Source organism: Pseudophryne corroboree, chromosome 4, assembly GCF_028390025.1.
Source record: "Pseudophryne corroboree isolate aPseCor3 chromosome 4, aPseCor3.hap2, whole genome shotgun sequence".
Lineage (NCBI taxonomy): Eukaryota > Metazoa > Chordata > Amphibia > Anura > Myobatrachidae > Pseudophryne > Pseudophryne corroboree.
This window is the reverse complement of record NC_086447.1, coordinates 657633468-657647472: the sequence shown is the minus strand read 5'-3', so window position 1 is coordinate 657647472 and position 14005 is coordinate 657633468. Positions and strand designations below refer to the sequence as shown.

Here is a 14005-nt window from a genome sequence, read left to right as displayed (position 1 = left end):
CAGAAGAATTGCGGGACACTTTCGGCGTACAGGCACCACGTACAGAAGACTGGAGCAACACCAAAAACGCCTGAACCTGCCCTGCCATCATCTGAAGCAAGAAGTGGTAACGAGGTGGAATTCAACCCTCTATATGCTTCAGAGGTTGGAGGAGCAGCAAAAGGCCATTCAAGCCTATACAACTGACCACGATATAGGAGGTGGAATGCACCTGTCTCAAGCGCAGTGGAGAATGATTTCAACGTTGTGCAAGGTTCTGCAACCTTTTGAACTTGCCACACGTGAAGTCAGTTCAGACACTGCCAGCCTGAGTCAGGTCATTCCCCTCATCAGGCTTTTGCAGAAGCAGCTTAACAAGGATTCACGGGTGGTCAATCTGTTGAAATCAGAGCACTACATTTTGGCCACCGTGCTCGATCCTAGATTTAAAACCTACGTTGTATCTCTCTTTCCGGCAGACACAAGTCTGCAGGGGTTCAAAGAACTGCTGGTGAGAAAGTTGTCAAGTCAAGCGGAACGCGACCTGTCAACATCTCCTCCTTCACATTCTCCCGCAACTGGAGGTGCGAGGAAAAGGCTCAGAATTCCGAGCCCATCCGCTGGCGGTGATGCAGGGCAGTCTGGAGCGACTGCTGATGCTGACATCTGGTCCGGACTGAAGGACCTGACAACGATTACGGACATGTCGTCTACTGTCACTGCATATGATTCTCTCACCATTGAAAGAATGGTGGAGGATTATATGAGTGACCGCATCCAAGTAGGCACGTCAGACAGTCCGTACGTATACTGGCAGGAAAAAGAGGCAATTTGGAGGCCCTTGCACAAACTGGCTTTATTCTACCTAAGTTGCCCTCCCACAAGTGTGTACTCCGAAAGAGTGTTTAGTGCCGCCGCTCACCTTGTCAGCAATCAGCGTACGAGGTTACTTCCAGAAAATGTGGAGAAGATGATGTTCATTAAAATGAATTATAATCAATTCCTCCATGGAGACATTCACCAGCAGCAATTGCCTCCACAAAGTACACAGGGAGCTGTGATGGTGGATTCCAGTGGGGACGAATTGATAATCTGTGAGGAGGGGGATGTACACGGTGATGAATCGGAGGATGATGATGATGAGGTGGACATCTTGCTTCTGTAGAGCCAGTTTGTGCAAGGAGAGATTAATTGCTTCTTTTTTGGTGGGGGTCCAAACCAACCCGTCATTTCAGTCACAGTCGTGTGGCAGACCCTGTCACTGAAATGATGGGTTGGTTAAAGTGTGCATGTCCTGTTTATACAACATAAGGGTGGGTGGGAGGGCCCATGGGTGGGAGGGCCCAAGGACAATTCCATCTTGCACCTCTTTTTTCTTTCATTTTTCTTTGCGTCATGTGCTGTTTGGGGAGTGTTTTTTGTAAGGGCCATCCTGCGTGACACTGCAGTGCCACTCATAGATGGGCCAGGTGTTTGTGTCGGCCACTAGGGTCACTTATCTTAGTCACACAGCTACCTCATTGCGCCTCTTTTTTTTCTTCTTTGCGTCATGTGCTGTTTGGGGAGTATTTTTTGGAAGGGCCATCCGGCCTGACACTGCAGTGCCACTCCTAGATGGGCCAGGTGTTTGTGTCGGCCACTAGGGTCGCTTAGCTTACTCACACAGCTACCTCATTGCGTCTCTTTTTTTCTTTGCGTCATGTGCTGTTTGGGGAGTGTTTTTTGGAAGGGCCATCCTGCGTGACACTGCAGTGCCACTCCTAGATGGGCCAGGCGTTTGTGTCGGCCACTTGGGTCGCTGAGCTTAGTCATCCAGCGACCTCGGTGCAAATTTTAGGACTAAAAATAATATTGTGAGGTGTTCAGAATAGACTGAAAATGAGTGGAAATTATGGTTATTGAGGTTAATAATACTTTGGGATCAAAATGACCCCCAAATTCTATGATTTAAGCTGTTTTTTAGGGTTTTTTGAAAAAACACCCGAATCCAAAACACACCCGAATCCGACAAAAAAAATTTGGTGAGGTTTTGCCAAAACGCGTTCGAACCCAAAACACGGCCACGGAACCGAACCCAAAACCAAAACCCGAAAAATTTCCGGTGCACATCTCTAGTGTGTGTGTGTGTGTGTGTGTGTGTGTGTGTGTGTGTGTGTATATATATATATATATATATATATATATATATATATATATATATATATATATATATATATATATATATATATATAGTATCCTATATCCAAATATCCGAAATACGGACTTTTTGAGTGAGATAGTGAAACTTTTGTTTTTTGATGGCTCAATGTACACAAACTTTGTTTAATACACACAGTTATTAAAAATATTGGATTAAATGACCTGCAGGCTGTGTGTATAAGGTGTATGTGAACTATAAATGCGTTCTGTGCTTAGATTTAGGTCCCATCGCCATGATATATCATTATGGTATGCAATTATTCCAAAATACGGAAAAATCAGATATCCAAAATACCCCTGGTCCCAAGCATTTTGGATAAGGGATACTCAACCTGTGTGTGTGTGTATGTATGTATGTATATGTATGTATGTATGTAATATATATATATATATAGTAGCAGTATTACCCGGCACTCTTGCTCCTACGGTTTCAAATCACCTGGGTGCCCTCCATATCAATGTAAACAGACAGTCGGAAATAAATGGCGTCACTCCACACACACACCTTGACAAAGGGGCTGCGGGCCCCGAAACGTTGGCACTGTGTTAATTTTTTAAATACACATTTTGACGATTACAAGACCTGGAGTGACGCCATTTATTTCCGACTATATCTATATATATCTATATATATCTATATATATATATGTAATATATATTTTACACTACTAAGACAAAGATGGACATTGAGCCCTTTTGGATGTACCGTACCCAGGCAGTGAATCCACTGGGTCTCCAATTGCAAAATGTTGAGACCACGGTCCCCGCCTCTCAGCGTCTCTGGTACCTGATCTATCATGCGGTATCCCAATGATACCAATGGGTGATGGGCATGGCAAAAGTGCCCAGCAACTGGTTGATCACTATTGCCTTTAGCAATAGCTGTCTTGATTGCTGACCTGTGGGCTTCCATACGCTTCTTAAGCATACTTTCTGTCTTACCGATGTAAGACAGCCCACAGGGGCATATCAATTGGTACACTACATACTTGGCACTACAGGTAAGTGTCTGATAAATGTAATAAGCGTGCCCTGTATGTGGGTGCTGGAATGTATTGCCAGGTATGAGGAACTGACAAGTGGTACAAGTGCACCTGATACAACCCAATCTATTACTCCTCAATCTGCCTGTATACTTGGTGTAATCGGTCACATCAGTTCGGACTAAAATATCACAAATTAATGTGATATAAACACAGCACACAGGCATAAGTTATCAATTTGATGCCTGTGTGCTGTCTTTATTCAGCGGAGTGCCTCACCATTGCAAGTCCTGTGAGTGCCGCATCTTCTCCCCTGTGTCTATATCTATGAAGTGATTTCTGATCCCCTGTTAGATACTATGGGTTTATCCAATTAATTAATTGCATCGCTGGGGTCTATCTATTAGTCCTGATGCGGCTGGTCCCCCACCCCCCTTCCCGATGCCAACACTTATTGCGGATTATGCATAATCTGTGGTAAGTAGCTGCTGGAGCCGCGATAATGGAGATATCAGAAACTACTCTAATTGGGTACCCCCCAATTCCACTGATTATTCCACTGAGAGGAATTTAAGTTTATTATGTAGTAAATACATTTTAAGCTTTCATTAGTTATACAAACATTTCCAGGGAACTGTTGTGGTGACTTTCCTCAAACTTGAGCGGGATCCTGACTATGGGTCGACATGCATCATGTCAACCCCATATGGTCGACATCGGCCCCTGATCGACATGGGCAAAAGTGTAGACATATGAAAGGTCGACATTAGAAAAGGTTGACAGGTTTATATGGTCAACACATTCTTTTTTGGGGGGTTTTCATGTTTTTTTTACTTTTGAATCCTTGACTATTCATATCACAAATCATAACCTTTTAGTATCCTTGTGGCGCGCGAACTTAGACACAGTGACCGAAACATGGCGAGCGAACGCCTTTCAACAAATGGTGGTCCCAGATGAAAAAACTATCCACACTAACCATAAATATGCAACAACAACAAAAAGTGTCTGTCGGCCAAATGGGGTCGTCCTAATGCATATAGATCTTGTATACCACACCCAAGTTGGGCAGTGTTGTGCTGTACATCCTGAGCGCAGAAGTATTCTTGTGTTTGCTGCCAAGAGGGCAGTGCGTTTACCTAAATCAGTGACTAGGCAAGTGCAGTTATTTATCCCACACACCCTTCTACACCTTTATTCAGATTTGGGTGGAATGCTCAGCACCCCTATAGTATCTTTATGTGATCTGATATTCCATGGCATAGTTGGGGGAATTGGCTGCTACACAACAGTTCTTGGTACTTTGGTAACTGAAATGTCATTTGGGCAGAGTCGATGTTTGTAGTTGAACTTTTATAATTAACAAATATAATAATTTGAAACAATATCATAGATGATCTTTGCCCGGTTACTTCACACTGCGGTTCAGGTGGTTGTCCTACTTTAGACAGTGTAAGGAAGTTATTCTTAACTGCAAAATCAGATGAGAATGCAATGCAGTTCATCCAGTTGGAACGAATATATCATGAGCAGTTACTTGCAAATCTGTCTGCTATTCAGGAGCAGTGGGGTGAGTAAATTATTTTTTTTGTACATCCTGTTTTCTGCCACACACAATTTAATTATATGCTTTTTACATGGGTATTTTAACATGCTTCTGATTCCCAAAAACGTGTATATCATTACATTTGCTTTTGATCTTAGGTTCCATACCTAAATCAGTTGGAAAAACAACACAGTAACATAAAGTTCTAAAATTTCTAATTTGTAATCTGTGTTTATACATAGGGAGGCAGACCAAAGTTCTACGGTATGGTAATTCCAATAGCAATCTTATAAATGCAGTTTACCCTAAAATCTTGGTAACCGAGGAAGAAAAATTAAGAACTAATTTGTCAGTTATCCAGTCAACCCAAGGCATTGTTAAGTGGAATGTTTTTAAATGGGCTACCAGATAGCGGAGACCATGTAAAGTAATGCTAAAATCATTGTGCTGCAGCACCATCTAGGTAGCTGCATTCAATTCTCAATTCTCTTTAGAGACTTCCTCACGTTCCATAGAAGGCGACTTACACTCCTTATACATCATTAGATGCCAAGATCAGACATCTCGGTTGTCTAATGTGTGTTACCTGCAGATGTAAAGTAGGAATGGAGATTTCTCTAACGTCCTAGTGGATGCTGGGGACTCCGAAAGGACAATGGGGAATAGCGGCTCCGCAGGAGACTGGGCACAAAGTAAAAGCTTTAGGACTAGCTGGTGTGCACTGGCTCCTCCCCCTATGACCCTCCTCCAAGCCTCAGTTAAGATTTTGTGCCCGAACGAGAAGGGTGCAATCTAGGTGTCTCTCCTGAGCTGCTTAGAGTAAAAGTTTAAATAGGTTTTTTATTTTCAGTGAGACCTGCTGGCAACAGGCTCACTGCATCGAGGGACTAAGGGGAGAAGAAGCGAACTCACCTGCGTGCAGAGTGGATTGGGCTTCTTAGGCTACTGGACATTAGCTCCAGAGGGACGATCACAGGCCCAGCCATGGATGGGTCCCGGAGCCGCGCCGCCGGCCCCCTTACAGATGCTGAAGCAAGAAGAGGTCCATAAATCGGCGGCAGAAGACTTTCCTGTCTTCATAAGGTAGCGCACAGCACTGCAGCTGTGCGCCATTGCTCTCAGCACACTTCACACTTCGGTCACTGAGGGTGCAGGGCGCTGGGGGGGGGCGCCCTGGGAAGCAATGAATTTACCTTATTTGGCAAAAAATACATCACATATAGCTCCTGGGCTATATGGATGTATTTAACCCCTGCCAGTTTTCCAGTAAAAAGCGGGAGAAGAGCCCGCCGTGAAGGGGGCGGGGCCTATCTCCTCAGCACACAGCGCCATTTTTCCCACACAGCTCCGCTGGTAGGAAGGCTCCCAGAATCTCCCCTGCATCCTGCAACTACAGAAACAGGGTAAAAAAGAGAGGGGGGCACTTATTTGGCAAAATAACAGATATAAGCAGCTATAAGGGATAGACACTTATTGTAAGGTTGTCCCTATACATATATAGCGCTCTGGTGTGTGATGGCAAACTCTCCCTCTGTCTCCCCAAGGGGCTAAGTGGGTCCTGTCCTCTATCAGAGCATTCCCTGTGTGTGCGCTGGGTGTCGGTACGTGTGTGTCGACATGTATGAGGAGGAAAATGATGTGGAGGCGGAGCAATTGCCTATAATGGTGATGTCACCCCCTAGGGAGTCGACACCTGAATGGATGGCCGTAATTAAGGAATTACGTGACAGTGTCGGCACGTTACAGAAAACTGTTGACGACATGAGACAGCCGGCAGCTCAGTTAGTGCCTGTCCAGGCGTCTCAAACACCGTCAGGGGCTATTAAATGCCCGTTACCTCAGTGGGTCGACACGGACACAGACACTGACTCCAGTGTCGACGGTGAAGAAACAAACGTATTTTCCAGTAGGGCCACACGTTACATGATCACGGCAATGAAGGAGGTTTTGCACATCTCTGATACTGCAAGTACCACAAAAAGGGGTATTATGTGGGGTGTGAAAAAACTACCCGTAGTTTTTCCTGAATCAGATGAATTGAATGAAGTGTGTGATGAAGCGTGGGTTACCCCCGACAAAAAACTGCTAATTTCTAAAAAATTATTGCCACTATATCCCTTCCCACCAGAGGTTAGGGCTCGTTGGGAAACACCCCCTAGGGTGGATAAGGCGCTCACACGCTTATCAAAACAAGTGGCGTTACCGTCTCCAGAAACGGCCGCCCTTAAGGAGCCAGCAGATAGGAGGCTGGAAAATATCCTTAAAAGTATATACACACATACTGGTGTTATACTGCGACCAGCAATCGCCTCAGCCTGGATGTGCAGTGCTGGGGTGGCTTGGTCGGATTCCCTGACTGAAAATATTGATACCCTGGACAGGGACAATATATTATTGACTATAGAGCATTTAAAGGATGCATTCCTATATATGCGAGATGCACAGAGAGACATTTGCACTCTGGCATCAAGAGTAAGTGCGATGTCCATTTCTGCCAGAAGAGGATTATGGACGCGACAGTGGTCAGGGGATGCGGATTCCAAACGGCATATGGAAGTATTGCCGTATAAAGGGGAGGAGTTATTTGGGGGCGATCTATCGGACCTGGTGGCCACGGCAACGGCTGGGAAATCCACTTTTTTACCCCAAGTCACCTCGCAGCAGAAAAAGATACCGTCTTTTCAGGCTCAGTCCTTTCGTCCCCATAAGGGCAAGCGGGCAAAAGGCCACTCATATCTGCCCCGGGGCAGAGGAAGGGGAAAAAGACTGCAACAGACAGCTTCTTCCCACGAACAGAAGCCTTCCCCCGCTTCTGCCAAGTCCTCAGCATGACGCTGGGGCCTTACAAGCGGACTCAGGCACGGTGGGGGCCCGTCTCAAGAATTTCAGCGCGCAGTGGGCTCACTCGCAAGTGGACCCCTGGATCCTGCAGGTAGTATCTCAGGGGTACAAATTGGAATTCGAGACGTCTCCCCCTCGCCGGTTCCTGAAGTCTGCTTTACCAACGTCTACCCCCGACAGGGAGGCGGTATTGGAAGCCATTCACAAGCTGTATTCCCAGCAAGTGATAATCAAGGTACCCCTCCTACAACAGGGAAAGGGGTATTACTCCACGCTGTTTGTGGTACCGAAGCCGGACGGCTCGGTGAGACCCATTTTAAATCTGAAAGCCTTGAACACTTACATAAAAAGGTTCAAGTTCAAGATGGAGTCACTCAGAGCAGTGATAGCGAACCTGGAAGTAGGGGACTACATGGTGTCTCTGGACATCAAGGATGCTTACCTCCATGTCCCAATTTGCCCTTCTCACCAAGGGTACCTCAGGTTTGTGGTACAGAACTGTCATTATCAGTTTCAGACGCTGCCGTTTGGATTGTCCACGGCACCCCGGGTCTTTACCAAGGTAATGGCCGAAATGATGATTCTTCTTCGAAGAAAAGGCGTCTTAATTATCCCTTACTTGGACGATCTCCTGATAAGGGCACGGTCCAGAGAACAGTTAGAGGTCGGAGTAGCACTATCTCAAATAGTACTACGACAGCACGGATGGATTCTAAATATTCCAATATCGCAGCTGATTCCGACGACACGTCTGCTGTTCCTAGGGATGATTCTGGACACAGTACAGAAAAAGGTGTTTCTCCCGGAAGAGAAAGCCAGGGAGTTATCCGACCTAGTCAGGAAACTCCTAAGACCAGGCCAGGTGTCAGTGCATCAGTGCACAAGGGTCCTGGGAAAGATGGTGGCTTCTTACGAAGCGATTCCATTCGGCAGATTCCACGCAAGAACTTTTCAGTTGGATCTGCTAGACAAATGGTCCGGATCGCATCTTCAAATGCATCAGCGGATAACCCTGTCTCCAAGGACAAGGGTGTCTCTCCTGTGGTGGTTACAGAGTGCTCATCTCCTAGAGGGCCGCAGATTCGGCATTCAGGATTGGGTCCTGGTGACCACGGATGCCAGCCTGAGAGGCTGGGGAGCAGTCACACAGGGAAAAAATTTCCAGGGCTTGTGGTCAAGCATGGAAACGTCACTTCACATAAATATCCTGGAACTAAGGGCCATTTACAATGCCCTAAGTCAGGCAAGGCCTCTGCTTCAGGATCAGCCTGTATTGATCCAGTCGGACAACATCACGGCAGTCGCCCACGTAAAGACAGGGCGGCACAAGAAGCAGGAGGGCAATGACGGAAGTGGCAAGGATTCTTCGCTGGGCGGAAAATCATGTGATAGCACTGTCAGCAGTGTTCATTCCGGGAGTGGACAACTGGGAAGCAGACTTCCTCAGCAGACACGATCTTCACCCGGGGGAGTGGGGACTTCACCCAGAAGTCTTCCACATGATTGTAAACCGTTGGGAAAAACCAAAGGTGGACATGATGGCGTCTCGCCTCAACAAAAAACTGGACAGATATTGCTCCAGGTCAAGGGACCCTCAGGCAATAGCTGTGGACGCTCTGGTAACACCGTGGGTGTACCGGTCAGTGTATGTGTTCCCTCCTCTTCCTCTCATACCAAAAGTACTGAGAATCATAAGAAGGAGAGGAGTAAAGACTATACTCGTGGCTCCGGATTGGCCAAGAAGGACTTGGTACCCGGAAATTCAAGAGATGCTCACGGAAGACCCGTGGCCTCTACCTCTAAGACAGGACCTGCTCCAGCAGGGACCATGTCTGTTCCAAGACTTACCGCGGCTGCGTTTGACGGCATGGCGGTTGAACGCCGGATCCTGAAGGAAAAAGGCATTCCGGATGAAGTCATCCCTACCCTGATCAAAGCCAGGAAGGATGTAACCGTACAACATTATCACCGTATTTGGCGTAAATATGTTGCGTGGTGTGAGGCCAGGAAGGCCCCTACGGAGGAATTTCAACTGGGTCGATTCCTGCATTTCCTGCAAACAGGACTGTCTATGGGCCTCAAATTAGGGTCCATTAAGGTTCAAATTTCGGCCCTGTCGATATTCTTCCAAAAAGAACTAGCTTCTGTTCCTGAAGTTCAGACGTTTGTCAAGGGAGTACTGCATATACAGCCTCCTTTTGTGCCTCCAGTGGCACCTTGGGATCTCAATGTAGTGTTGGGATTCCTAAAATCACATTGGTTTGAACCACTTACCACTGTGGACTTGAAATATCTCACATGGAAAGTGGTAATGCTGTTAGCCCTGGCTTCAGCCAGGCGTGTATCAGAATTGGCGGCTTTATCCTATAAAAGCCCTTACCTAATTTTTCATACGGACAGGGCAGAATTGAGGACTCGTCCTCAATTTCTCCCTAAGGTGGTTTCAGCATTTCACTTAAACCAACCTATTGTGGTGCCTGCGGCTACTAGGGACTTGGAGGATTACAAGTTGCTGGACGTAGTCAGGGCCCTGAAAATATATGTTTCCAGGACGGCTGGAGTCAGAAAATCTGACTCGCTGTTTATCCTGTATGCACCCAACAAGCTGGGTGCTCCTGCTTCTAAGCAGACGATTGCTCGTTGGATTTGTAGTACAATTCAGCTTGCACATTCTGTGGCAGGCCTGCCACAGCCAAAATCTGTAAAAGCCCATTCCACACGGAAAGTGGGCTCATCTTGGGCGGCTGCCCGAGGGGTCTCGGCTTTACAACTTTGCCGAGCAGCTACTTGGTCAGGGGCAAACACGTTTGCTAAATTCTACAAATTTGATACCCTGGCTGAGGAGGACCTGGAGTTCTCTCATTCGGTGCTGCAGAGTCATCCGCACTCTCCCGCCCGTTTGGGAGCTTTGGTATAATCCCCATGGTCCTTTCGGAGTCCCCAGCATCCACTAGGACGTTAGAGAAAATAAGAATTTACTTACCGATAATTCTATTTCTCATAGTCCGTAGTGGATGCTGGGCGCCCATCCCAAGTGCGGATTGTCTGCATTACTTGTACATAGTTATTGTTACAAAAATCGGGTTATTGTTGTTGTGAGCCATCTTTTCAGAGGCTCCTTCTGTTATCATGCTGTTAACTGGGTTCAGATCACAAGTTGTACGGTGTGATTGGTGTGGCTGGTATGAGTCTTACCCGGGATTCAAAATCCTTCCTTATTGTGTACGCTCGTCCGGGCACAGTATCCTAACTGAGGCTTGGAGGAGGGTCATAGGGGGAGGAGCCAGTGCACACCAGCTAGTCCTAAAGCTTTTACTTTGTGCCCAGTCTCCTGCGGAGCCGCTATTCCCCATGGTCCTTTCGGAGTCCCCAGCATCCACTACGGACTATGAGAAATAGAATTATCGGTAAGTAAATTCTTATTTTCCTGGGTATGCGTACACACTGCCTGATTTGCATTTGGAAGCAAGGCAGAAAAAGCACGTAACTTTGTATCTGGAACAAATCATATTGCAATGCAATGGGAGGAAATACATGTATTTATTTTCTGTGCAGGGTAAATACTGCCTGCTTTTGCATGTAGCACATAAATGTTAGACAGCTTTATTTTTACACTGCAATTTAGATTTCAGTTTGAACACACCCCACCAAAATCTAATCTCTCTGCACATGTTACATCTGCCCCACTTGCAGTGCACATGGTTTTGCCCAGTTGCTTTTTTAGTTTGCTTCCACATCTGAATAACCCCCACTGTGCTCTCTTTTTTTAGCGGCATTACTGGGATCGCTAAAAGTGTATTTTACTAGGGCGTCCGGGACCCTTAATCAGGTCCTGTTGTGGACACGTATGGGGAGAAGGCAGTGGAGTTGGGATATACAGACAGTAGCTTAAGAGGAGGATTGGTATACTTGCCAAAGAGATGTTTTGAGGGCACATTTGAAGGTTGAGAAGCTGGATGAGTTTCTGATAGTGTGTGCAGGATGGATACCACAGGAGAAATCCTGTGAGGAGGTGAAACGGCAGTCACTGGAAGAACAAAATGGGCTTGAGAGAGTGTATGTTAAATTATTCTAGAGATATAGTGAGGGGAAGGAGTGATTGAGGGTTTTGAAGGTGAGTGAGAAAAGAGTTTACTTTTAATTGTAATTAGGACAGGGAGCCAGTAGAGTGTTTGAAAGAGGGGGATAAATAGATTAGAGTGATAAATGTAGGCAATAAATTGCCTATGCATAGTAACTAATACAGTTTTGGACATGATTGATCCTTTCTATGGTTTATTTCAGAATTGTCTCTTTAAATTTTTGCCTAGAAATAAACGGTTATTGGTCATTGGGTTGACCTAAAAAATGATAGTGTCTAGGTCGACCCCACAAGGTCGACATAGGAAAAAGGTCAACACAGAAAAAGGTTGATAAGAGGTTTTTGTTTTTTTAAATATGGGTGTCTCTTTCTCTGTAACATGACCGGGATCCCCAATTAGTGCACCACGTCCCTTTGCATGGATCGCTTCGCTCGCCATGCTGCAAGCAAAGTGCCTCGCTTTGCTACCGCTGCTCTTAGCACAGGTTACTATTCCCAGTTGTTGTCCGCATGGATGGTAAAGTTTGAAAGCGTTGAAAGTAAAAAAAAGTATGTCTCTCTTTTCCTATGTTGACTGTTACCATGTTGACCTTTTAACAATGTCGACCTTTTGTCCATGTCGACCTGTTGACCTAATATCCAGGTTTCAAAATGAACTCTGGCCCGAAAATTTATAAAATGTAGCTGTGTTCTACGTTTTATTTATACAGTCCTTTGTGAAATTAGATGCATATATTTTATTTAGAATTGCACACTCTGTAAACTGGGAATTTTCATAAAAAAGTTACGTATGCCCAAGTTATTAGATCTGTTAGATGTCAATCGGAAATACAGCTATTCAGAGAGATTATTTGTGCTTTTAAATGGAACTGAAATCTTGTTGTATTCCCCCCCCTCCCCCTTTCAATCGAGTAGAAACAAAATGGAAGACCACAAAGTCTATGTCGTTATCTTCACCCCAGAACTCAGAGAAAGGGCTAAGCAGACAAGAGCTAGAAAAACTTTCCAGTATATGTGGCTCTCATCAACAGTAAGTGTTCACACATTTTATAATTCCCCCAGGGTAATCACATGTAATTTTGGAAGGAAAAATTATTATAGAATCTCCTATATTTTTATAAATTATGTGTGTTATGTATAAAATTTACCTCAGAAGTTTCTGCCTGCAAATAATAATACAGGGATAAATTGTGTTTTACATAATGTTTTATATTACTATACTGTAAACTTGTCATTATTATTATTGTAGATTTGTAAGGGACCACAGTGCTCTGCAGTTCTGGACAGTATGGAAAATACGTATAATACTGGGACATACAAGATAGAGAGGGAAAATAAAGATGGTGGGCCCTGCCCAGGAGAGAGCTTACATTCTAATTGTAAGAGGGCCAAAGTCAGAGGATTGAGCGATTGGGACAGTAGTGAGGATGGTTTAGGTTGGGTGATATAGGTGAGAGTAGGGTAAGCTTTGATAGAGAGATGGGATTTCATGATCTACAGACTTAAAGGCAGAGGAAGAGTATGACTGACTGTGATAGTGATTTTCCATAAGTGTGTAGGGGCACAGCAGAAGACTTGTAGGCGGTAGTGAGAAGTGGTTACTTGGGAAGAGGTGGAGGTGCAGGTCAGAGGTAGATCTAAGGGGGTGAGAGTGTGACTATTTTGACATGAGATTTATTATTTACACTTAGAATAACCCCGTGCTCCCAGTTTCTATGACATTTTAAGCAATTCAAGTTCAGTGAATAACCTGAAATTGTACGAAGGTGAGAGGTAAACTGCTTGAGGATAAACAAAAATAGGATTTTAATACCTACCGGTAAATTCTTTTCTCTTAGTCCGTAGACGATGCTGGGGACATTTCAAGAACCATGGGGTATAGACGGGATCTGCAGGAGACATAGGCACTTTAAGACTTTAAAAGGGGTGTAAACTGGCTCCTCCCTCTATGCCCCTCCTCCAGACTCCAGTTATAGGAACTGTGCCCAGGGCGATGGACATTTCGAGGAAAAAGGATTTATTTTGATTTAAATTAAGGTGAGACACATACCAGCTCACACCTCAAGCATGCCGTACAACATGGTATTCAACCCAACGCCTGCAACGGCATGAATAATGACCGCAATAGGCTGCCTATAAACGCAACACAACACGTGTGTAACCATAACCAATATCTGCAGATATGGTACGCACTGGGACGGGCGCCCAGCATCCTCTACGGACTAAGAGAAAAGGATTCACCGGTAGGTATTAAAATCCTATTTTCTCCTACATCCTAGAGGATGCTGGGGACACTTCAAGAACCATGGGGTTTATACCAAAGCTCAAGAACGGGCCGGAGAGTGCGGATGACTCTGCAGCACCGATTGACCAAAC

At 45.3% G+C, this 14005-nt stretch overlaps 1 protein-coding gene and 1 long non-coding RNA gene across 6 annotated transcripts in view; one reads left to right on the top strand and one right to left on the bottom strand.

The window, feature by feature from the left end:
- The window catches only part of CNST (consortin, connexin sorting protein), a 451308-nt gene that overhangs the window by 254970 nt on the left and 182333 nt on the right, over nucleotides 1-14005 (top strand). For all 5 annotated transcript variants that reach the window (XM_063917791.1, XM_063917788.1, XM_063917790.1 and 2 more), the window contains 2 exons: nucleotides 4645-4731; nucleotides 12545-12659. In XM_063917791.1, coding sequence (XP_063773861.1) covers nucleotides 4645-4731; nucleotides 12545-12659 — 202 coding nt within the window. The remainder of the gene's footprint in view (nucleotides 1-4644; nucleotides 4732-12544; nucleotides 12660-14005) is intronic.
- Nucleotides 1-14005, bottom strand: part of LOC134910122 (uncharacterized) — a 177180-nt gene that overhangs the window by 66085 nt on the left and 97090 nt on the right. The window lies entirely within an intron of this gene.